At 38.7% G+C, this 25710-nt stretch overlaps 1 protein-coding gene across 10 annotated transcripts in view; it reads right to left on the bottom strand.

Moving 5' to 3' along the window:
- LDB3 (LIM domain binding 3) overlaps nt 1–25710 on the bottom strand; it is a 114804-nt gene that overhangs the window by 36406 nt on the left and 52688 nt on the right. For 7 of the 10 annotated variants that reach the window (XM_064430102.1, XM_064430105.1, XM_064430106.1 and 4 more), the window contains 3 exons: nt 21231–21637; nt 7799–7968; nt 6815–6851 (listed from right to left, as the gene is read on the bottom strand). In XM_064430102.1, coding sequence (XP_064286172.1) covers nt 6815–6851; nt 7799–7968; nt 21231–21637 — 614 coding nt within the window. Of the gene's footprint in view, nt 1–2500; nt 3406–6814; nt 6852–7798; nt 7969–13289; nt 13494–16846; nt 16870–21230; nt 21638–25710 lie in introns of those variants that run through there. The other 3 variants (XM_064430112.1, XM_064430108.1, XM_064430111.1) reach the window with 2 other exon arrangements.

Here is a 25710-nt window from a genome sequence, read left to right as displayed (position 1 = left end):
GCATAATGAGAGAGAAACTGCAATGAAGTGACCTCTATATTAGCAAAAACATACTGTCCTTCCTGTGCAGGCAGGCATGAGGAGAGGGAAGGAGCCACAGAACCTTCCTCCTTTTGTGCTTTTGTCATGCATGAAAGGAAAGAGGTCAAGGTGTCACACCCGCTCTCCTAAAGCCAGGCTGCAGCCATGTCCCATCAGCACACACTGCATGCAGTCAGTGCCTCTGCTGCAAACTGAGCACTGCAGGAGGTCAGGGGGCTGCTGGAGCAGAAGGCAGGCCAGCAGGACTCAGGAAACAGGTTAGTTCAGTTCAAACAGCCTCGTACCACAGCAGAAAAGGAGCATGTCCCTGTGCCATAACCAGACAAGCAGATTTACCTGGAAGGCCTTTTGGTTTTGATTTCCTACTGGCATCAGCTTTGCTGTGTCTTCATTAAATGCTTATAACACTACGCTTTATTGGCAATATTGGGAAGGGCAGGGGGTGCATATGACTACCCACATCCTGTGTTTTACTTTATTTTTGGCATGGAGGTTATTTAGAAGACAGGATTGTCACCAACCATTGTCCTCTGCTCAGCAGAGCCGTCACAGGTCAAAATATATTCAGCATGGGACAGATACACCTGCCTATCATCAGTGCTGGTTTAAAGAATTGCATGACTCATTGAGTCTTCAATCAGGAACCTATTTTAAGCCGCAATGCCATTAATTGTGAGTGATTTTCCTTCTGCAAGTGCTCAGAAAACACTGCAAGATAGGGTTGGTCACTCAGAAGCCACATAGAGTGAGATAAGCCTGAACATACTAAAATATAATAGGCTAGGCTTGCCCTTTCACTTGAACAAAGCTATTGGGTTTTTTTTTTTAAGCTTTAATGCTTTTTTATCAGGCCCAGGTTTGTTCCTGTCACTAGCAATGATATGCAGTAGAGTGGAAAATCCAGGCAAATTTCTCTGCCTTACAGACAAAGTCTGCCCACTCCTCAGGAAGCAAAAACAAGGCCTCTTCAGAGCTACACAAAAAAAGAGCCATGACATTAATTTTCTGGACTTGAAGATCACCATGACAACATAAAAGAAGATCTTTGAGGAGTAAGAGGAATTTTGAGGAATTTGAGGAATTACTAGTCTAAATATAAAAAGGAAATGACATAGAAATACTTGATTGACAGTTTTAACATAAAAAGTCCATCACTTGTGAGATTTTTTAAAAGGGATTGGACTAAGCAGTTGAAATATACTGTAGTAAAAATCTTGCTGTAAGGATTAATGAAGGCACCTTCACAAAAGATCTTTAACATTGCAGCAGTTCTAAAAGCTGCCAGATATTCAAGATTTTTTCCTATTGCTTTTTTTCTCCATGTAACTGCATAAAGAATTGACATTCTACAAGCTTGGAGAATGTTAGATTCACTTTTTTATCCTACAGAAAAGAGGATTAAAACAATTGCCCTATATGATTACATGGTTTATATGCACTGAATTTATATCATTAAAATACCTTTCAAAATAACATTAAGTGTAAACATTGAAATATAATCTAGACATTTGCATTCTAACACATGCACTAGAACTTTTGGAAATGACTAGTATCTGTATTATATTCATAAAACATTAAGGATGCACAATTGTTACCATGAAGAGACTGTATTACTAGTTATTCATAAAAATATCTAGTTGTTTGAAAATTAGAACTGGAAGATTATTTTACTTAGGTACATTTTATGTTTATGAAAAAAATTGTAATTGCCTATTGATATTTTAAATTGTATCAAAAATTCCCATACATAAATAAAATTCACCACCACTTTGGTTCACCAAAGGTTGCTCCTGGCAACAATCAGGAGAAGTTAAAATGTTGCTCTTATTTCATGCAGTGATGCTGATTTACCATAGGTACTAATAAAATAGTGTGATCAGAATCTGTTTGTGTTCCCATATGGAAAATATAAATTCATGTTGTGAATTAAGTAGTATGTCCTGGTATTTAGCTAAGAAAAGTGAAATGCATTTTAAAAGGAATTAGTGCTTATGTACTCTTAAGTAATACTGAAGAATTAGGTTTTTTATATATGTATGATAATCCTTTAAACACTTCAGTATTTGGTTGATTCATGCAAAATTCTCCATGAACAGTAACTTTTCCCTATTTCTATAACACAGAAAAAAAAGTGAGTTTGAATGAACTTGGTTCTTGTACGAGCTGCTGAAACAAATTTGGAAGCAGCAAAAAGTGTAATAGTTTCAATCTGATCTCATGCACTAATCCCTTTGATTGGAATTACTGCTACCAGATAAAGGTACCTAACTCAACTGCTTTATCAGGTTTATTCCAATTCAGACAACTTACAGTTCAATAATAATTACAGTTAATAATGGAAAGCTTTCTGACCAAATTTTATGTTTGGGAAAGAAAAGGTCTTCTTTCAAGAATCACTTGAAGCAGTTATTGTATTAAAACAGAATAAAGTACTGTGTAAAATAGGCACAGAATGATTTTAGTTTTAAAACCTTTTATTTCAGATAAAGCATGCTGGTATATACAGAAAAGATGTGAGTCAAAGCAAGAGCAATACAGAATGGGCAACATATTCCTTAAAACTTACAAGATGCTTTTAAAAGCTTCAGTGCACCAGCAGTATGATATATTCTTCTCACTCCTAAATCATCTCTAGCAAAATGTCATTTCCTTGCAGATTCTGAGCAACCTCAGCTATCTCTCTTTCATATAATGATAAATTAAAGTTTCCAACACAAAACTTACAGCAATGGTTTCAGTAAATGACTTTTGCCAGTGCAATATATTGAAATATAACTTCACATTGCTAATATCTTATTTCAAACAGCATCATTCAACTATGCAAACTAAGTGTGTTATACATTTAGCAAAGTCTAGGTCAATCAGTTTTCCTTTTCAACTTTCTTTCTCTTACTTCATTATCTTTATAACAGTAAAACTCTGAAAATCTCATTCTTTTTCCTCCTAAAGAAATACTGTCAATAACCTTCCTCTCATTTTCTTCTAGAATTGAAGTCAAGAGACTACAATAGTGATGTTTGGCTGTACACTGAAGTTTGAGATAATAAAGGAAAAAAGCTAAACTACTTTATCATGAAGAACATGTCCTGGGTTGTGTCATGATTTCACCTTTGGTGACAGTGAGTGGCTAACAGGCTAAGAAAACAGGCTAACAGAAACCTAGTGCCTAGCAGCACGTCTTTGCACGAGTGGCAGGCTGAGGCTCTAAGTCAGGCCAGCAGTTAATGTGTTACTGGGACTCTGTGGTTGCCCTCGGACTGGGGCGTTTAGCTTTTAACATTAAGGAGCTGCGCGGACAGGCCGTGATGCCAGTTGCGCAATTTGGCAAAGCGTGGGCTGTTACGTTCCGTTTCAAACCTCTCCCTGTGGCATGAGGAAAGAGAGAGACAGAGACAGAGAGAGACACACATACACAGAAGAAAGAAAGGAGGGAGAAAGAAAGGGGTTAGGGACCATGGCTACCACTCCCCTGCCTTACAACTAGGGCAGTGGCAATTTATTTGGATTTTTTCCTCAGCTTTCAAATCAGCATAGTGAAGGCTGGGTGATGCTTTTTGGAGCGTGTGTGAAAGGTTTTGCAGTGGTTTATTTCTGAGAATAACTTGATATAACTTATTCTTTGACTTGTGCTTGGTATTACAGGGCTGCTTTTGCTAGAAATGCAGTGTAATCCCATTGTTTTCCTCCCAGCAGTTTCTCTCGGCTTCTCCCTCCCTCTCACACAACTAAGGAATCAGTGGAAGTTAACTCATACAAGTGCAGAATTAATGCAAATTGTTTTCCGTTCTCTAACACTTAGGTCGGCCCATATATAACCTGCTGTCCTTCCTTCAAGGACCACCAACCCCAGGTTTCAGCAGTACTTTTCTATAGCTTCCTCAGAATTAGTGAGTATTAGTGTTGACATTTTGCACAGATATTTCTGGTCACTTGTGTCACAAAGCAAAGGAGGGGATTTACAAAGCAGAGTCCTGTGAAATAGTGGCCATCTCCTGCCACCCCTGACTGCAGACCGGGGCGCTTGAGCCATGCTCAGCATCTCTCAGGATTTAATCTTTTCTAGATACCCTATAGCTTAAATTCAGCTTTTGTACATAAAAAGTGGAAGAAGGAAGATGTGAGATGATAGCACAGTCAAGGAGAAGTATATCAAACAGAATGAAAAAGAAAATGTTCTCGTTATTTGCAAAACTTTTTGCAGTCATTGCAAACAAGATCATTTTTTTCCTCATTATTTACACTCAAAACACGAGACAATTAATTGTGTTAATGCAGTGGAACTTGAGAGTGAAACCAGCCAAACAGAAAGGAGCAGACTGGGCTGGTTTTACTCCTCAGGCTGAGGAAAGCACAAAACAATAAACAGAGTAAATGCCAACAAATTCACTGATATTTCTAAATCTTTTGTGCTTAATAACACAGTGCCATGCAAGTAACAGTCCTAAAGGAGTCTTGATGTATGACTTCTCAAACTATTTTTTATGCTTTTAGGTAACTAAGAGATATAAAGTATTTCCAGCTGAAACTTTCTGATAGCATTTTTTCCCAGCTACCCCAGAATATACTAGCTCCAGTGGGTCTGACATATAATTTAAGAACTCCCTTACTGCTTTGAAGATATTACCCCTCCATTCAAGGAAAAGGTATTCAGAAACATCTGTTTGGCTTGAAATGGATCCCATCTCTCCAGAAAATATTCCACAACAATCATCACACCAGCAATGAGCAGTTTTCATAGCAAGTTATACTTTATGTGTGCCTTCAAAACAGCAGCAGCATGAGCAAAGGACAGTCATACAACACACTCATTAATATTAACTGACAGGAACGTTCTGCCACCCAAATTCCCAAGTTTATGGGTTTTTTTGGACATATGTCATGAAATTGGAAGTAGCAATCTAAAAGTGCCTATTTTTATGTAAAACGTTTCTGCCAAAAATAAGCTACATCCTTCTTCCCTCCACTCCTAAGTGTTTGGAAGAAACCTGATCGCCATTCCATGCGATTCCTGCTGGCTACACTGAGGAGCTGACACAGAGACAAGAGAAACACCAGGGGGAGATTGCTCTCAGCCTGCCTGGGGCCACAGTGATGGATGCCTGCACAGCCAGGGTCCTGCTGCCAAATCCCCAGTGGAGTTTGTCCAATGTTTGAGGTGAGTATCAAGCCCCCAGATGGTGCCATGCTCTCAGTGGGGTAGGAAGGAGATTCCAGTTCATTCCTTGCACCAGAGCTTACACCAGTTGCACTGTCCCTGTGTAACTACCTATACATGCTCTCTTATGCCTCTACTATCAATGCACACCTTAAACCTGTTCAGCTGTGCCTAAACATAACCAGAAGCATCCTTGGGCTAGAAAAGAATAACACAGAGATACCTAAAGACTGCAGAAAATGTGCAAAGCATAGTGGATGTAGTCATGTACTTGGAATTACACTGGATAGAATGTGCAATTTACATGTGTTGATGTGTTATCAGGTAATTATTGTCAATGTATCTCATGCCATGTCAATTTTCCACGATTTTGTATCTTCCAAAGCCACGGATTAGACCTAGCGAGATTATTTCTTTAAAACCACATATTACTCTCAGATATGAATGGGCAATGTTAAGTTCAGCACAATGCTTTAAATCCCATCATAATAAGGATTTGGATGTGTGCTATTACATCAAAACAGATAATGCACAATACATGTAATGAGAATTAGGCTTGCATATTTGAGGGAAGAAACAAATCCCTGAGGGCTATAATGTCAAGCCTGATGTTCAGGCACCCAGCCATGAACTTGGGCGAACTGCAGCGGAGGGTTTACAGAAAACACCAACTGAAAGCATTCTTGTATTCTCACAGGGAAGACAGCAGTTCTCTTTCTTACTGATTCAACATTTGCAACCTGCACTGTGATCAAAAACTCAGAACCTTTGAAGACCCCACAGAGCAGTAAAATATAAAATAGAAAAAGTAAAGGTGGATTGAATACCAAACACATCACAAACCCAGCTGGTGACTTAGAGCAGCTACAATGAAACAGGGATTTGAAGTAGGCAAACAGAAATTAAGGATTGCATGCAGAATGCTTCTGACTCAACTGCAGTTTTTAAGCTCAACACAGTAATATTTAATACATCTATTTCCTGGCTATGCAGGATGATGATAAATCTTTAATTCCATATTATGTCTCTGAACAGATCCTCTTTTTCAGTGTTTTTGATACATCATATGAAACAAATAAATTTATCCATTAGCAAAAGCAGTCCTGTGCTTCCATATTCTACAAATTTAGGTCATATTTATTCCAAATAAAACATAAACCAATGAGTATGGGTATGAATGGAAACAACTCCTTTACTGTATCATTTAAGGAGAATCAAATCTCAATCAGAGGGACATCCAAATAAATTGCTCACATATTTCAGTGCTATCACAACATTACATATTTTTTATCCACTTACACATTCAAGTAGTTACACAGGGCTTGGAACTCATCACATCCACACACCCAGTACAGGAAAGTTGCATGAGCAGAGAGCTTTCAGATTTGAACGTACACTTCAGCAATTTTGCACTGTTTGTCCTAAAAACATGCTGATTTGTTATCCTTCTCATTCAAATGCCTCTCAATGCATTTTAATTTTAGTAATTTTTAAGTAAATGTGTTAGAATTTTTTAGGACAAAAATATAATAAAGGAAGTTCATATTAATGCCATTTTAAAACATTATTGGGTTATCAGGAAGGAGAAAGCTGTATTTTTCACAGGGACTTGCCTACCTTGACCTCCTCAGGGCTTCTTCATCTGGATCTTGCACTGTAGAAAAAAATGATTCAGTTAAAAAACAGAAAGAAAGGAATTGGCTTTATGCTATTTTAAATTCTTTAGAAACTTATCAAAAGCCTATCTAAAGGTGCATTCACACTGACTTTGCAGCAGTGGAATTTGAAAGAATATAATGAAGATAGCAGTTCCCTAGGGACAAGAAGGAGGATGTTAGGAGGAAGGTAGCTATTACAACTACTTTCCCATTCATTATTAGCAGTGTTTCACAGCTGTAGGCAATGATTCTACAGAGAGGTCCTGCTGTTTTGTACAAAGCAGGAGAGACAGCAGCAGCACGTTAAGGGGGGAAGGAAATACTAAATATTTCCCCCTGAGGTGGGAAAAGGCCCTGACCTTCCTTCTCTTTACATCAGGAACCACCCGTGAGCTGAGTACCAGGTAGCCATAAAAACATTTCCATTGGCAACAAGGCCAAAGCTCTGTGATGTTCATATCAGATCTAGGGTTAGATAATAGGGCTGATAGAGACATAGGTTCCATACAAATGGTGATTACTGATTTTTTTTGACCTCCAGAAGTCACTTCTGTTACAGGAGACATGACTTGTTTATCATTTTTGTCTAAAGAATGGACAGGTCTGTAGGTCTCGGCTGCAGGAAACCCAAACATTGCACTGCAGAGACTCAATTTGTAAGCAGGAATAACTATGGTGTCCTAAATGCTCATTTACTGTACAATCTGTTATACTTTTATGCTGAGGCCTGTGGCAAAAGAATTTTCTTTATAAAGCGTAAGGCGAGATTGTTCACTTTGATTTCTGAGTTCTCTCAAGATACATCCAGGATCTTCACCCTTCTGACAACTACATGAGCCTGGACAAGCGTATTCCCTGAGTATCAGTGGCCAGTACCAGGGCAGTGAGGAAGAGACATGAATCTAAAATCAGGATGAGGGGGATGTTTTGCCATTCAACTTACTGTACTCAGTTCCAGTCATCTGGGCAAGGATGCGGAAGGACTTGGACTGCAGGTTGGCAGAGCGACGGCTCCAGTCCTCACTGTCATCCTCAGGCTTGTTCTGAGTTTTAAGCACAGCCTGATACACCGGAGAGGCACTATCTACATGAGGATCCTTTATAGGGAGGGTGCTGCAATTCAGAAAGGGAAATGTTGGAAGCAGATCTCTGGTCACAGTTTCTCACCCAGCCATCCCCAACATGGCTTTGAAAGGATCACGTCTTAAAAAAATACACAGATCAATTTTATATTATGGCTCATTCTGTCTCTGAACGGGCCTGTTGTCATTCAAATCTGTTTGGAAATACCTGTTCATGATTCCACAGCCAATGCAGGTACACAAGCATGCCGTGGTTAGAATAATACGTGGAGAATAGGCCAGGCAAAACCATTTATTTCTCTGACCATTTTGGTTACATATTATTTCTTACAGAAACAACTTTATGTTGGTACTGTTTTATGCTTTCTTTAAATTACAGTGTTGAGCCAGTGTACCTTAAGGTTGCAATTAGAAATAAACCCATATTTCAGTATAAAACCAATGAGGTAGGCTTTTATTGCTTTTTCTAGAGATTATTCTTTTTCAAACTGAATAGAACTTCAATCTGCCATAGTCTGGATTCATTGTCTACTAAACATGTGAAGCACAGGAAGTCTAGTCTTGCATTCAAGACTTACACATATAAGTAGTATCTGAAATCTTTAATGACAGAATGTATCTCAGGATCTTACAACTTGCTTAATCATCTTGCAAAGTGATACATCCAGGTGTGCACAGCTAAAATCAAAGCTACATAGGTAACCTCGATTTGATTTATGATGCAGGCTAGAAACAAGCATAGTAACTTAATAGGTTTTGGTGGGTTTTTTTCCCCAGTGAAAAAAACTTCTGCATAGCAGAATTAAAATTAACTATTAACAGAGCTGCAGAAATATACACTGAGGGAATGATGTGTGCTTGGAGCAGCTTGGCTCCATGGCTGCTCTAAATACAAGGTCTATTTTTGAAGCAAGTGATTTATTGTAACAGCTTTATGCTATTCCATAAAGAGCTTTGCAAGCAACAAGATCAACTTCATGAAAACTGAGAAACAGTTCTGTTTAAAGTACAGGCCATTTGGTCCAACAGTTGCTTCCTTGATTCAGGCTCAAAGTTAGTGCTAAGATATCACTGTGCAGAGAAAATCTACAGAGAAGTTGGGTCTGTGATTTGAAAGTCTAACAGGAGTCATGAAAAGCCAGGAACTATGTCTGACATTCTACATAGAGTGGGATGCAAATGTTACCAGGTAGTGCTTTAAATATCAGAGTTTTTCCAAGCTGACACACTCCTCTTCTTCAGCACTAGGTAGTATACACTGCTTTGATGGATTTACACACAATACCATGTATTCATAACCCCCTTATATGCAAACTTCTCACTTTCCTGAGGAACTACCCAAGTGCAAACCCCAGTTAAGTTTTTTTTTGTGTGTTTCCACACAATCAGCTGTGGGGTGGAAGGCAGCTTAGGTGAATTTAGAGAAAAACTTGACTCTTTGTTTTAAGCTCTGCCGCAAAACATACAAGTTATGTAAAAAAGTTCCTTAGTGTGAAAGATGGCCTGTAGGAGGAAGCAACATTTTTGAGTTCCTTTTTTAGCTCGTGTTTCCTAGACCACAATCCTTACAATATCCAAACACTAGCAGGTACAGAAGGCAGAATGCAGACTTGTTTATTTTGGGAAGGCTCTGCCATCAGTGACTTCCATTAGTGCTGCTCCTGTGGGCAGCAATGGACAAAGTGGTGCCATAGCCTTCTTCAGGTGGAAGAGGGGAGAGAGAACAGTAGTCCTCCTCTTCTGGTCCATTACACAGAGCTAAAGGGCTTGCTGAGGCAGGAAGAATAGCACAGCAGTGAGTTCTGCCTTCTCCTGCCTTCTGCAGGAACAGTGTTTGCATGGCAAAGAGATTCTCTGTAATACCAACAATAAGCCACAGCCAACGCCCTTGGGAGTGTTCTGCTGCTGCTTCTGACGCTTGGCTATGCTGAAAGTTCTGTCACAGCAATGTTCCCCAAAAGGTGACCCTGTTCAAGTCCCCAGGGCACTTCAGGGTGTTTCACATCCAGAACCTGCCCCGTATGAATACCAGAGGTGACTGTCTGATGTGGGCCAACAGTTAACTTCATATCCCCACACTGACTTCTTAATCTTGCAGAAGCTTGAAAACCTGCTGTATGGGACAGAAAATTTCCCAGCTGAACACTGTTCTAGAGTGGGTAAAAAACCACTGGATACTGCTGCTGATTTCAACTATGGACCACTGTGGCAGCAGTGGTGTTCCAGCCACAGACACTTCAAATTCCTCTGTTTAAATCCTCTAGCTCAAATGCTTTCTTTGCATATTATGATCTATGTACAAAAAAGCAGTTCAAAGGTTTATGTATAGATATGCCATTAACGCAAGCATTGTTAAAAAACTAGAGCTGGAGCCTGGACTACAAATTTCACAGTAGCAATGTGTGGCATTAATATGACATATTAATATCCTTATGGTAGATGATTAAGGCAGGAAATGGAGCTCGGTGAATTAACCTCCCCAGCAGAGTGAAACATGCTCATATAAATTGAACTAAATTAATGCAATACATTGGAGTATTTCCAACTCTGTCTTTAATTCAGCAGGCCTTTTTCTTTTTTAAAAAACATAATTATATTGTGGATGAATAACTAGGACATATGAGCCACTCAGCATGGAAGTGTAAAATAGAGCGCATCGCTGATTATGAGCATTTCATAAACCTAAATGCGACAGTTGATTCTTACAGACAGCCTAAAGATGCACATAACCATGTTAATACCTCTGTTATACCTCTTTGTAATTCAATTTCTTTCCATCTGGGTGTGGATGTGCAGAAATATCATGCATCTTTAAGCATATTACTTTAAATTGATGCTACTGAAAAAAATCCTTTTCCCAAATGGGTTAGAGCTGTGCAAGTTTTTAATCTAGAGCCTAAGGTATTCTAGTAGGAGTCAATAAAAATTATTTTCCTTTTTCTTATCATCATTTAAGTCACACATTTTTACCATTAAAACAAGCTTTAAAGGCAGTCAAACCTCTCTGAATAAGTAGCAATGGAATTTTATTTTTTGGATTTCATTATAAACTATAGTTTACTGCGTGAATCACTCCCTGGAGACATTATGCAAATTTAATTTCAGTAGATATTAAGTAAAAACTTAGGAACACTGCAGTGTTCTACCCCTGATGTAGACCTACAACAAAATATTGTGACATCAGATATTAGACTGATTCCAGCTATTTTAAAAAATGCTCTAAGAGGTAAAAACCCTACAACCTAAGAAACAAAAGTTCACGTAGACTGGTAAATAGCCAGTCAAGTTGACTTATTGCAGAGGACACACAAGACCTTAGTTTGTACAACCACATTATTTATTCTGCTACTTCAACTGTCAGATCTTATTCCAAATAAAAGTGCTGGATTTGTGTCTTTATAGAACTTGTGAATTTGGCTAAAACCGCATAATGGAATTTAGAAGTGGTTTGACAGAAATTACTCAAAATACACTGTCCACATGGTTTTACTGCAGCCATCTAACTCCTGGTTCTTGGTTTAGCAAGATCAATTGAAACAGAAAAAAAAAAAAAGAGTAGAAAAATATATAAAGTCAGGGCATTCAAAATTTTCTACCTTTAAGTTTCAGCATGGAGTCTGAGTATGAACAATTCTGTCCTTCCTTTATGTTTTCCATGGTGATCCAGTAAGTGTGGCTTATTCCAAAGTAACAAGAGCCTGACTGATCTCATGAAGATACAACATCACTGATTTAAAATGGTGAAACTAGAAAATGAATTCCTATCTTAAGCCTGTCCTTCATCACTGATAAAATAAGTAAACTGTTTCCAGCTGCTGTCTGTCCTTAAGATGTGCAGTCTGAGTGTGCTTACCACCCTACAGACACTTGTGGACAAATGAAAAGGACTAAGATTATTAATTAAGAACCAAGACCAAATTATAGGCTGATAACTGGGACAAAATGAATCAGCACACAATTTGGTCTGCTTTTGTATCAAAAACTTCTCATACAAATACTTCCACATTAAGCATAATCTTAACTCAGACTTGATCAATTAAGCAAGCTAAAGAACATTATGGTTTCCACTGCAAATTAAAGTTCAGAATATCACAGAGGAAACTAAAGCAAACTTATAAAATGAAAAGGATCTTCATATGCAGCATTAACTTTATATTCATCTGATAATTTAAAGAATTTTTTTAAACATTACTATTTGCATCATATAAAGCTACAGCATTTAATAGAAATGCCAACGTATCATAAAATGTCTCCTATAATCCACACCTATGAAGGATGTGAACTCTTATAGAGAACACAAATGAACTTCTTTGTACTTCATCAATTGGCAATATGAGTCTACTCAACACCTGTGGAGATTCACTGAGTCATGGCCAAAGCCAGCTAAAGGTATTGCTTGTGATCCAGCATGAGGGACAGCTGTGATGAACAGCAATATTGGTGCAAAAAGTTAGCAGAAAAGAAAAATAATTGTAAAAAAGAGAGAAAAATGGCCAGCAAAAGGGAGCACAAGCAAATACATAAACCATTCTCACTTTGAATAAGCCTGCAGCTAACACATGGAAAAGAAACTACATTGAAGTGTTGCTATAGCTGTATTTTGGTGTCATATCACAGGAAGGCAATTTCTATTTTAGGCAGAAGTGCACCTGGTAAGAGATAAACCTGGCTACTTTTATTGCATATGTAATTTCAGTAAAGTTATTACAACTCTGGATAAGTTAATCAGGTAAGATTACCAAAAACATGCATTGGAAAAGCAGAGTTATTAAAGATCAGGGGATTTTGCCATAGTCCAAAGGATCTGTGTAAAACACATGTACTGTATGTAAACTGGAGATAGGGAAAATACAGCAAAACATTCCATTCTGAAGAATAAAACAGTAGCCAGCACTAAATAAATATTTTGCATTCTTCCCTTCTCAATAAAAATTCCATCCTCCTTTTCTCTCTTTTCTGAGCTATGCATACAATAGTGACTATTATAAATCATGGCTGCCAGGATGAAAAGTCATTCAGTATCATATACAGAGCATTAGATGTATTTTTGTGGCGTTTACCAGTTCTAGGAGGAATACCAAAAAACTAGGTTAAATTAACGTACCCCGACCATGGTAGGGGCTTAGAACTTTGGGGGTCCCTTCCAATAACAAACCATGCTATCATTTTCTAGTGATTCATCCTTTTAAATTGAAAACATGGAAGTGCTTTTCGACACTGCCTAGGATTGATACGCATTTTTCACCCAGGAAAAAAGAAAGAGTCCAGGAAGAGCAAATGTGTCATGCAGGTAGGGATGTTACAAGTACCATGCAGAGAGAAAGAGCATTCCACAGAAGGAAATAACCTTACCCAGCAAATTCTCCACCCTGGGCTTGTGCCTGGCCTGCAATTGCATCCATGATAGCATCCTGGGAATACATGCTGATCGGGGTGTTATACTGCGCGTGAATTATGGTAGCCTTGCCGCCAAGGCCCTTCACCTCAATGGGTTTGTGGGTAGACAGGGCAGAGTCCTTCAGGACATTGGGGTTGAAACGCTCCGTGAAGTCCGTGCTGGGTTATGCAAGAGTGAGGTTCCATGGGCAAGGAAGGGAGGGGAAGAAAGGAGAGAGGCGTGAAGTTAAGTGAGGGAAGCACCACCAAGAGAGGAGTGTGCATGTCTGTTCATGGCATCTCACCAAAGCTTCTCATCAGGGAAGCACAGGCAATGTAAGTACCAAGCCACAGCGAAAAGATGGCTGTGCTAATGGATGTCATTTTGGGGTTGGCTTATAATGTATAAAAAGGAAAAAAAAGGTAAAACAGCTGTCACTGTATTAAAATATCACAAAAAAATCTGTAAGTATTTGTGTGATACATATACTAAAATTCTGTTGTTATATGCATATATACATCTAAGTGTATACAAACATGCACATGTATATATGCATGCCCATGGGATGTACATGCACAGTGCAGAGAATTCCCACTTTTTTTTTCATCCATTTGTGTTTTCAGAAGGGTCTTACAAAGGTCTAGAAAGTACAGTGACGTGAACAGATATCAGGTTCTCTATTATTTAGAAGATTTCAGTACTTTCTGTCTGTGTTATTAATCACAATTAAATTTAGTAATAGTGCCTTTTAATCTTCAAGGCTTTCCTTACAAAGACTAAATCTTCCCATAATCTCTGTATAGCCAGCCTGAAGTGCTACTATGGCATGATAAATGCTCAGTCCCAGATCAAAATATCCAACATCGCAACCAACAGGACAAGTGCAGTTGGAAGAGTTGCTGCCTTAGTTTCTAGTGACTCCACTTACAAGGAAAGATTTTATGTTTGACAGACTGAGCCCCTAAAGCAAGCTAACTGAAGCTTCCATGACACCAGAACGAGTCACTTTGATGTCAGACTGCAACCAAAGAGCAGCTGGTTTTCTTGTAGGACTGAGATGTGGATAATTCTAGTCCTAGAGCTATGGACTGAGCACTGCCCAGAGTTCCAATGACCGATGTCAGCCACTACGGTGGCTGCTCTTCAGCCTACCCTAGATGAGGTGAATCTCCAGTCGGCTGTTCCTGTCCTGCCAGCAGCTGGAGGATGCCAGCAGGAGAGATTCCATACACTCTCCAAACTGGACAAAACTGGGAATTCCATCCTTTGTGACATAACAGATATTTCATAAATGTTTCATTCAGAACTGAACCCAAAAGCTGGAAACAGGTATTTCTCCCCCTGCAGAAGAACCGCTGAAGAATTTAATTCCATTTGATTGGAACAATTTTCCTTTTCAGTTTAAGATATTAGATTGCAAGTTTATTGGCTAATATTGTTCTTCTCTTTACACACAAAACAGTGTGCCTGTTTACCATGGGTAGCTTCAGAGGATGAGAGTGAAAATTTAACCCAGCATGATGAAAACGGTAAACTCAAGTATGGCTGGCAGCCATCTGACTTAATTATCTGGAGACTATCACAGGTGCTGTGCAACCTCTGAAGCCAGCCAGGGGACTCTGCTCTGTTTTCAGCCTTTTGTTTGGTGGGATGCCCTGACTAAGGATGCACAGAGAGAGATACAGACTGCAAATCCTTGATAGAACATTGACAGCCACATGCACAAGGACCAGAGACACACAGGTGCACATGCTGCATCACAGCCACAGCCTTCACTTGCACATGCTAACATTTTAAGGGAGGGAACTGGGAAGCAGCATTATGCATTCAAAAAAAGTGAAAATTATCTTTTTACCAACACATTCTCACATTTAAAACACATCTCCCTTAACTATTCATCAACTCTGACAATTCTATAATTACAGTGGCATCATCTCTGGAGGGGCGATGTGCAGAGACGTGCAGGTTGCTGTACTGAGCATGCACATGCCTGACTTCAACAGTATCTCTTTTCTGTGTAATACCCTAAACAATCACATGATAATTACAAACACACAGGTCCTCAAGATCTTGAATTTAGTGTTCTCTTTCTTTCACACTGCTGGAAGTACTAAAGAGATTCTAAACCCAAGATCTGAGAAGATTGTGTGAAGGAAAGGACAGAGGTTAAATATGCCACCTTTAAAGAATAATGTTCTAAGCAATTTGTTTCCATAGCCAGTTATAGAAATCAAAGCTACTAATGTTACAACAGACTAAACTTCCCTCCTGGTAGCAGCAGGAGTCATTTGGGCTTTCACTTGTGGTCTTCAAACAGTTTCAGTGATGTCTTTCAAGAGGTTTTAGTCACATTACATACACCAAAGCCACACTTCCAGTAAAGTTAATGGGATTCCAATAAAAATAACAGAAAAAATGTACAGATTGCGAACTGCTGAGTTATTTTTCTAACTCTGGTAGCAAACAGAAGATATTAGTGCTTGTAAGGAGTGCTGGGCTCTAGGACAAAGTGGCAGAGGTTACCTCTGCAAAATGAATGGGATCTTTCTCCTAAGCTACAAAAGATCAGGAAAAATAAATCCCAAAGCAAGTAAGATTACAAACACCCCTATAAAGTGACTGCTGCTCTCTAAGACAATCCTGTCAAAATAATTATTAATGTAAACTGGCTAGGATTTTTCACTCCAAAGGACTTACATCATCACACCCACACTTCACTGAAATCAACACAGAATGCAAGATCAATGTAAATTATATGTACTAAATATTATTTCAACTTTATGTATACTAATACTCCTAACTTGGTGCTGTCAGTTTAAATTTGACATTTAAGTATTAGATTATTTATTTCATAATCAGTTTAGCCCAGTCTCCAGCAATTTATGAACAACACTCAGGTCAGAGGCAAAAAGAAGAGTTTAGAGACAATCCTCTGCCCCTAGAAAACTAAAGGTCAAAACTGAGGACTTTCTGAAATCTCCTAAATAAAGCAGATCAATCACATTTCCAAGTCAATAGTTATTTCTTTTTTGGGCAATAGATTTATCAAGCTAAATCACTTAATAGATTTTTTTTCCCATATCAGTATCTTACTGCAACCTAAATCTGAATTTTAGCAGACTTTAGAAATTAATTTAACATTGAAGCTAAAAGTACTTTACTGATAATGTACCAAAAAAGGCTCAGATAACGCTCTCCAAACTCTGAGGGCATGAAGCTGACTTAAAGATTCAAGAGGACTTAAACCTGCCTGTATAAGCACAACCACCTGAAAGCTTTTAGAGAACTGGGCAGGCTCAGGTGGCAGCTCCATCCACAGCATTCGAGCAACACTGAGAAATGCCAAGTGGGAGCACTGCTGGACAGAAGGAGCAGTGCAGGGCGCCTGCCACACCAAGCAGATGTTTAAAAAAATACTTGCACTTGCAAGCAGACACAGCAGGAACACAGGGGATCATGCTACCCCAGAAAACACATCTTCACACACACAGCGTCACACAAATATCTGGCACTACACAGAGGTGATACTAACTTGGCAGCGGTGTTGGTTATGACCTAGAAGAAGAGAAAGAGAACAAACAACATCAAAACCAACCACACAGAAAAAAGTCAATAGTTTGTAGAGTGCAAAGGCCAAAAGACATTTACAAAAAGTTACTACAGCTCTTCTCAGACCATGTACAAATAAGAACAAAAAGTAAATGTATGCCTAAAAACCCCAACATGATTAAGAAAGGAAAAAATGCAGGGATTATAGTTGATCCACCAGGATTTAGTAGGGTACCATGGCATTTTGGCTGACTGTTGAACACAATCTTATTGCTGTGCATCCTTAAAAGTACTACTACCAAAGTGAAGGAAGGAGGGAGCAGAGGGAAAAAAGGAGAATTTTCAAAGTATATTCTCATCTGAAAATAGCAAAGGAGTGGAAGAGGCTATATTTTTCTCTTAGATACTGAATATTCACGGATAAAGTCTGTTCTCAGGCCACCCTCAGAGTTGGTTTTGCAAGACTGATTTTTAAGTCTTTTACATGCTGGAGAAGATCCAAAGAATATATTGGTAAATGTTTTAAAGCTAAAACTAAGGAAAATGCCTTTGTATATAACAAAGCATTTGGTTAGATATGACTGCACCTACATTATGCCAAGAGGTGTGTAAGCCAATTAACTTTGGGACAGTCATTCCTAATTTATTCCACATGAAATAAAGCAAGCCATGCTCGCTGTATTTCCTTTGGGACTATCCATATCAGTATATTTTATTCCGGCTGGTTCCATACAGTATGAAAAAAGGTACGTTCACACTCCATTCCTGCATCTTTGTATAAACTAGTGATGGTGCTTGCACAGTAATTCCAAACCACCATAACACAGGATAAAGCTGGGAGTGCAGAACAGAATGTGCTCAGTCTGGACTACAGTGCTCTTCCCAATAACTCTTTGCGGTGGTTGCACAAATAGCAGTAATGGGCTGTGATATTTATTTTAACTTTTTTTCCTCCGAAGCTTAGAATACCCACATTCTGCTCTTTTCTTGGTTGAAGACTTAATTAATCCTATTTTGTGCAAAATAAAGAGGAAGAGATCCATGGTCAGTTAATAAACTTTTCTTTTTACTTGGCTGTATGGAATGCTGTTGACAGAACTGGGCACCGAGGATTCCAACTTGCTGCTGTGACATTTTTGTGTCTGGGACTGATACAAAATACTGGACAGCAAAGCTACACTGTTAAAGAGTGACATTCCAAGTGGATTTGGCCCCTCCTGCTTTTTCCTTACAGAACCTTTGATATTACTGCTTTTTCCTACCAATGATCATCAAACAGCACTTTTCACAATCAAGAGGACTCTAATGAGCCAAAGTTGCAGTAAAGGCTTTGCACTTCTGCACTTCCATGGTAAAGCAACCACAGATCACCCTCTGCAGCTACTGGTCAGACTCTCAGATTTGAAAATATTCTAGCTTTATAAACCCTACATTAAGCCAAATGTTCTTACAGGAACTGTTAGAGATATATTAGGAACAAGCTGCAGCCTGTAAGCACATCAGTGAACCTATGTCCATTTTAGGTGTTTGTGAGACAGCTGGGAACTCATTTACAATGAAAGCAAGTGTAATGGTATCATTTTCTGACTCATCCACGCATCTACCATACATATAAAATAACATTTTCAAGGCAGAACTACCAAACCCTTAAAATACAACCTTAATTAAAGGAATATAAAAGTACATCCAAATAAAAGAAACATTATGTGCACACACTAAGAGCAGCTCAGTAGTCATATCTCAGTAATGATTTTTGAGATGTGAAGCGGCTGCTATAGCTTCCTTCAAAAACAGTAATGCTTTGCTTCTCCTTATATTTAGGATATGATGAGAAAATTCCTCCCAGTTCAGAGCCACACATAATTTTAGCTTGACTCTATACAGGGACATGTCTGGAACACCCAACTTGCTGCTCACAGAGGTCACTCAGTAAGAGGCCAGTAACCCAAGCCACCTGGCACGTACTTGTGGGACAGGTATTTACTGCCCTTGACCTACAGTGTGAAAAATAACTTACACTGGAATGAAAAAGATGCATGTTACAAACTATGACTCACTGTTCATATTTATTCATACACTCCAGAGCTTTCAGCACATCACGTTCCACACTCCTAACAGGCTATCTTATTTTTCACCTTGGGTCAGAGTGATAAAGCTTTAATATAAAGTGTATCAGACAAACAGATGCTTTGTTATTCTTCACAGATCAAGGAAGTAATCCCAAAATTAATTTCAGCTTCTTGATAGGATTTTCCAAAGGGTTAAGCTAAACCTGTAACAGCAATTCACACAATTAAGTTTAAATCATCTGGTGAAAAGGGCACAGAACTGAAACATACCTTAATATCACTGCTCATGCTTGAACTTTCTTGCAGCTTTTACCATACAGCTAAGTGCATGTTTGTGAAAGCACAATGAATTCAGTTTTGGAGCACCACAATATCACAACCGTGTTGTGTCATATGGTAAGAATGTTCCCAGTAAAGACCAGAGGTGATTTTTCAGTGCTCACAGTGCTTCCTTATTCCCATACATGCACTGTGAGTTTGAGATTATCATGGATGCCACCAAGTCCCAAGATAGTTACAGGTTCCATGTTTTTCTCCATGGAGCAGGAGGCAAGATACTTCTTACTTCATGGATAACAGTCAAGTGGGAGTGGGAATGATAGCACTACTGAGCTCTGAATTTTCTCTGCATGTCAACAGAGATGTACAGTTCTCTAAATCTCAGAGAAGTTACCAGACAAGATACATTTATTTAGTGCTTCTGGGCTCTTTCATCTTTTCAGAATGTTCCTGCACAGCAGGATAAGGGATTTGTGGTTTTTTTTTTTGTTTGTTTGTTTGTCCATCAGTGTTCCAGATGGTAAAGGCAGATAGCAGTTCCCTAAAATTTCATTCCAACTGAATAGAAAGGCTCACACTGACTTTGGTGATTGATACAGCTGTGTTGTAATTCTGATAACAAACACAATGCTGAGCCATCCAAAATTCAGCCCCTTTACCCTCACCCCTGCAGGTATTAAGGAGGATTATGAACATAGTGGAGAAAAAGACAACAAGATATACACCCAGGAAACTCTGTATATTAAAATAAGACAAGAATTGGTATTCTTCAGGAAACTGTAAATTATGAGACAAGTATTCTGAGGTTTATTTTGCTGATCTTGGTAACTAACTGAAATTATTTTTTTAAAGGCAATTGCTTTACTTAATTATCAAGTATAAGAAGGGAGGATAGAATTTTCTCAGATAAGTTAATTAGGATTGTTAATGTTGAGTGCTCAAGAGAGTGGCAGTGAATCACATAAAATTGCTTGAATCATTTAGAACAGGTGTATATGCTCTTTTAATAGGATGAAATATCCCTACTTTTCTACAACTTAAAACCTCTTGGTTTTATTTTTGCAAAGAGCTGCTGCAAGTGGATATAAAGTACTGAAGATATGCAGTTGCTATCAGACCTTGAGCGGATTGTGGAATTTTCTGGTTTTCCTCATGTAGCCAAGTCACTAGTGTCAAAAAACCCACTTTTCCCCACATTCCTAACAAGAAATTTATCTTCATTTAAAATAAAAACCCAAGCTACAAAAAACCTAAAAAATTAGATTTGTTTGATGATTTATACATGAAGGCAAAAAAATTAGGAAAACCTGTTTCTCCCTGCTTTTTCTCATGTACAGCAGTCTAAGCTCCTGACTTCACAAGCCTACTAATAAAATAGTTGACCTGCAATATAGGAATATGGAAAACCTTGACAGCATGGGATCAAACTATCTGGGCAGTATCTGGAGATCATTCTTTGTTATAGCAAAGTTAACCTAAAAACTAATAGATGCAAGACATTCTTCAAACCAGAGGATTCAAAATATTGCAGTTCTGACTCATTTTGCTTAGGAAAGCCAAGACATTAAGGCAGGAATTACAGCAGGACACCCCAGTAGCTGGGTATGGTGGATTTGCTGGTCAAAGCCATTTCTCTCAAGCAAAGTACCAAAGATCAGGTGTGGTTTATAGCAGCTGCTCTGATGTCTGACAGCAATACTTGGTTCTCTGAGACTCCATGCATTAGTTAGAACTGCTGAGTGGCACAACCCTGAGATGATTACAGTTACTTCAGTCTTGGTGCTCCCTCTCATGCTCTGCTGACTACTGCCAATCCATGCTGCACGCCACATACCAACAACCATTGCTCTGTAATGGCAATGTGGGTATGTTTTGGAGGCTACTGGAAAACTTAATTATTGATCCAGACTTTAATAATGACTGCTAGACAAATGTACAATAGAGTAAGCACCATTACATTCACTGCTCAGCAAGTTCATTAGTTATTGCAATAATTAAAGATGTTACCATGTTACCTACCCTCTAGGAAGTCCACCTTCCGAAGCCCTTCGGTTGAGACTCAATTTATGCATCTCAGCCATTTCCCTCAGGGTCTCTGCCGAGTAAAGGCCAATGGGGTTGTTATACTGCCTTGCAGGGCTCGGCTGGCGAGCAGGGCTACTGCCACCAGCCAAAGCTGGGCTTGCTTTGGAACCTAACGAGCTCTTGGCAGGTGAAATGTCAGGAGTCACAGACTGAGAGGACATGGAAGATCTAACTGTGGTAGTCTTTAGGTAGGAAGAGCTATTTGAAAGGCTGATCTCTTGCTGGTTGAGGTAGCCTGAAAAGGTTCCATTGGTTGCTAAAACACTACCCATAGGCCCAGTCGCCGTGTTAGTTAGAGGGTTGAAGGTTGTTCTGTTGCCATTGATTTCCCAAGCAGGTTCCTGTAGTAGCAAACATGCAGGCCAAGAAAAGAAAAAAAGAAAAGAGCAATCATAGAACACATGCAAAAATAACATATTTGCAATTAATGCTGTAAACATAGTCATAAACTAGCAATAAACAGATTGGGGCCAAAGCATTCAAACTTTCAGGGAAGATTTTCAACAAAGAAATGCATTGTTTCAAAATAAGGAAAGCAAAAACAACTCAGGCATTCTTTTACTAGGTTTTAGTTGAAATCAACAAATAAAGCTTAACATTAGGAGAGCATTTGCTACTAGTCAACCTCACAGCAGTAATTTTACATTAAGGCAATACTGTCCATTAATTTCTAGGATAACTAAGAAATCTTAAAAAAAAAAGTCTTGAGGTAAGAATAATTTTAGATCATGTACAACCATAGAAGTCAATGCCATTATTATAAAGACACAATGATTCTAGACCACACCATTCTGTTTCCTATGAGTGCACCTGAGGTTATGGAAATGATGCACTGCTTTCCTGGGCTCTGGTTCATGCTGATCAGGCCATGCAGCAGGGTTAGCAGAGACACCAACAGGACTCAAGAACAGGTACTGCTCCACAAAGAGGCTGCTCCTATGCTGATCATTCCTGCTTCATTTCCACTTGAGGGAGTGTGTGCTTGAGTATGTAGGTGTGTGTGTGATCCTACAGTCCTGTCCCACATAATACTCCTAACTGGGACAGCAGCAGGTTTTCCTTTGCCAAAGGAATCTCTCCTACAATACCTATAGCCATAGAAGTGTCTGCGCTGGTGTTCAGATTCAAAACAATCCACCAAAAACTCATCCTGGAAAAACACAGTCCAACACCTGAGCTTCATAAACGATTCACTATAAATGCATCTTAGTGAAACCAAAATAAGAGGTGATATCAAAAAAGAAAAACGCTCACGGTTAAGAGGGCCAGTAATGCTGGCTACTTGCTGCAGTCCAGCTCAGGGGACAGGGACAGGCAGGGGACATCAGCCTGAAGCAGGAATGGAGCCCACAATCTGGCCTCAGTGATGGCCAGTTCAAGAGCAGGTGGTGGCCTGCAGTGATGTTTTGCCTCATTCGTTGGCAATGCAATCATCATCTTTAACACCTTGCACTCATCTTCCCCTTCCATGAAATATAGGTCTGAGAATAATTTGGCCTCTAATTTTATGCTTTTGCTAGTGTTGGTTATCATTAATATAATTTACTAATTTTAACATTATGGTTCAGGAGAAAAAAAAATTTATTGCCCTTTTGGATTTTTCTATATTGCATGTATAAATTTAGGGAGCATACATTTGAAAAAAAATCAAGATAATATGCCTTGATTAATTAAAATTTATTGAAAAAAACCCTAAAGGTCTAGGGATATAAGTGATCATAACATTAAACATATTTAAGACACGTTGAATCAAAAATGTAAGACAGATAAAATTAACTAAGAAAATTTTTCTTAGTGATAAACAGGAAGAGATTTTAGCTGGCATTAATAGCTGCCCGAGGCTGTAGAAACAGATAATCCTAAAAGCATTTTCAGACCATGCCTTTTTAAATAAATACATTTGCAATACGTACTTTGGTTATTATACCCTGACACTGAAAAGAGCAAACAACAATCCCTTCCAGTGGCCTATTGAAAGCTTCCTTAAATAAATAGAAAAGCTTCATTAAATAAATAGAAAACAGGGCTTCTCTCTAAAAATGTGTTCAAAAAGAGGCACAAATGCACAAGGCCATGTTCAAAAATTAAGTAATCACTTGGGCAAATCATTTTTACATACCAGAGGGACAAAACAATTATTAAATAAAAAATAAACACAGATGTAACAGAGAAGAAAAAGGATATGCTGGAGTTACATTCATTTGTTACCCTGAAAACTCTGGCTTTTAGTTAATGGTAGGTTTCTCCCTATAACCCAAAATAAAAGGACATACAAGGAGAGCTGATTGTAAAGTATCAGTTTCAACTGCTAATGAGAGAAATGCCGCATATTTCCTTAGTCCTAATGCATTTTCATAGTCTTGGTGTTACTGGACAGCATCAACTGGCAAAGGGAAAATCATAGGACAGCCCTAAAAAAATGATGGCTGATTATTTTGCTCCCTTTTGGCACAAATGGAGTTCTGGTTTTACTCCTCAAATGATTTCTAGCTAGAATACCAGCATACTGGCAAATCAGCATTAGAATTAAGAGCCCAGCAGTGCCAGGTTAGCAATCTCCATCTTGAGTTCATATTTTGGATAGTTTTAGGGTAGTTGTTTTTTCTGTGTTGTGGGGGAAAAAATGGATGAAACAGGAAGTGTCTAAGGGAGCAGCTGTACTTCTAAATAATTACTGCCCCATCATCAGCATATTTAGCTCTTCCCTTTTGTGACCAACAAAAAAAATCTCTGATTCAATTTATTCCTGGGAGAATATTGTAGAATTATTTTTTGTCTCCAGTTCAGTGTCAAAATCAGATTAATGCAGAATTTTGGAACCCATTTCTGACTGTGAAGGGCAAATGTCTAATACTGAGCAGCAGCACTGAGCTTCCAGCATTGCATCACATGAAATGCAGCCAAGAATTACAAACGTTCCTCTGTTCCCCATCTCTCATCCCATTCTCTTTCAGTGGCTGGGAAAGCAAGCTGACATTTCCAGCTCCGGGAGTCTGATGCTACCCCTCCAGCCGACCAGGAGAGGAGGCTCTGACACTGAGCAATGGGCTTCCCTTCTGAAAGATGAGGGATCGTGCAGCAATCCCTTACTGCGGGAGGAAAACTGCGTAACGTCAGGGAATGAGCTTCAAACTGATAAATGTAGAGGAGTCTCAAACCTTTTGAAATAGAAGGAAGCTAGGAATCAGCTCAATTTCCATTGTGAAATAGTATTATTATTATTTGTTGATAAAAATCCAGTTCCTATGAAAGGCAAATGTTCCTTCTTATGTATCAGGGAAGTGAAAAATAAATTTAGATTGGGAGATACAACACCAGGTTTTGCAGATCCTCTCCCTTTGACATGTCATTTTTTATCTATTGCTGTGATTCTACAGTCATTACTCACCTCTTGCACTTCTGGGAGAACAATTTTAACAGTATACCAGTGAATTTGACCACCCAACATGCTCAAGAAGCAATTGTTGCTTTACATTTTTTAGAGGATAAAGGAAATAGAGGCACCATGGCACTGAATGACTCTGCTCAGACATGATCAAACTGCTTTTGGCTGAGCCAGCTCCTCCATTCTATACTCTACTTAAAAAGTCAGTCATCTCCATATGTTTTTTCTTAGACACATAGGCTCCCAAATTTGGAGGGAACAAATCATAAGTATGACAAGATGCTCACTGGGACTCCAAAATAAAAGTGTTGTCAGTAGTGTTTCACAGAAAGCACAACACATAACCATATTATTAGAATTAACAAGGCTGTCAATACCTTCATGCAAATGAACAAATGTTAAAGCCATGCTTAGCCCTAAAATGCCAGCTTGAATGTTTTGAACTGCACTGAGCTGAGTCTTCACTTGTGTTGTGTCCCCTCCGAAGAGCTGCAGGAACTCATTGACTGATGGATGGCTTAGTTTAAATCCTTGGACTCAAGCTTACTTTTAATGTTATTTGAATTCTTTCAACATTAACTATGCCCTTTCTTCCCACCTGTACAAAAGACTTCACTCAATCAAAAATATTTGGCTAAACTAAATGAAAATTGTTTCTAGTTTGAGATTTATGTCAGATACAGTGAAACCAAAATGCAATCAAACCTTATTTCCAATAATAGCCTTATATACTTATGGTTGCAGAACCTGTATCATTTATAATATTGATCAGCTTCGTGAAAGAATGACTGATCTTTGTGAAAAAGTATGCTTGTTTCCCTAAAATAAAACAAAAAAAAAATAGTGAAAGAAGTGCATGCTTGAAAATTAGTGGAAGCTGCAATCAGATCAGCAATAATGTACAAGAGGATTTATGGTTTTAACTAGACAGTGAAGTTGCACATGCAGATTGTTTAGCTAACATTGCCACACCTTAACCTTAACCAGAGAAGGGTGAGGAAAGCTTCTCTTGATGCATGAGGATGACAC

Source organism: Passer domesticus, chromosome 8 (assembly GCF_036417665.1).
Source record: "Passer domesticus isolate bPasDom1 chromosome 8, bPasDom1.hap1, whole genome shotgun sequence".
In the NCBI taxonomy this organism is placed as follows: domain Eukaryota; kingdom Metazoa; phylum Chordata; class Aves; order Passeriformes; family Passeridae; genus Passer; species Passer domesticus.
The sequence above is the reverse complement of the archived record's forward strand: the minus strand, read 5'-3'. Positions and strand labels throughout refer to the sequence as shown.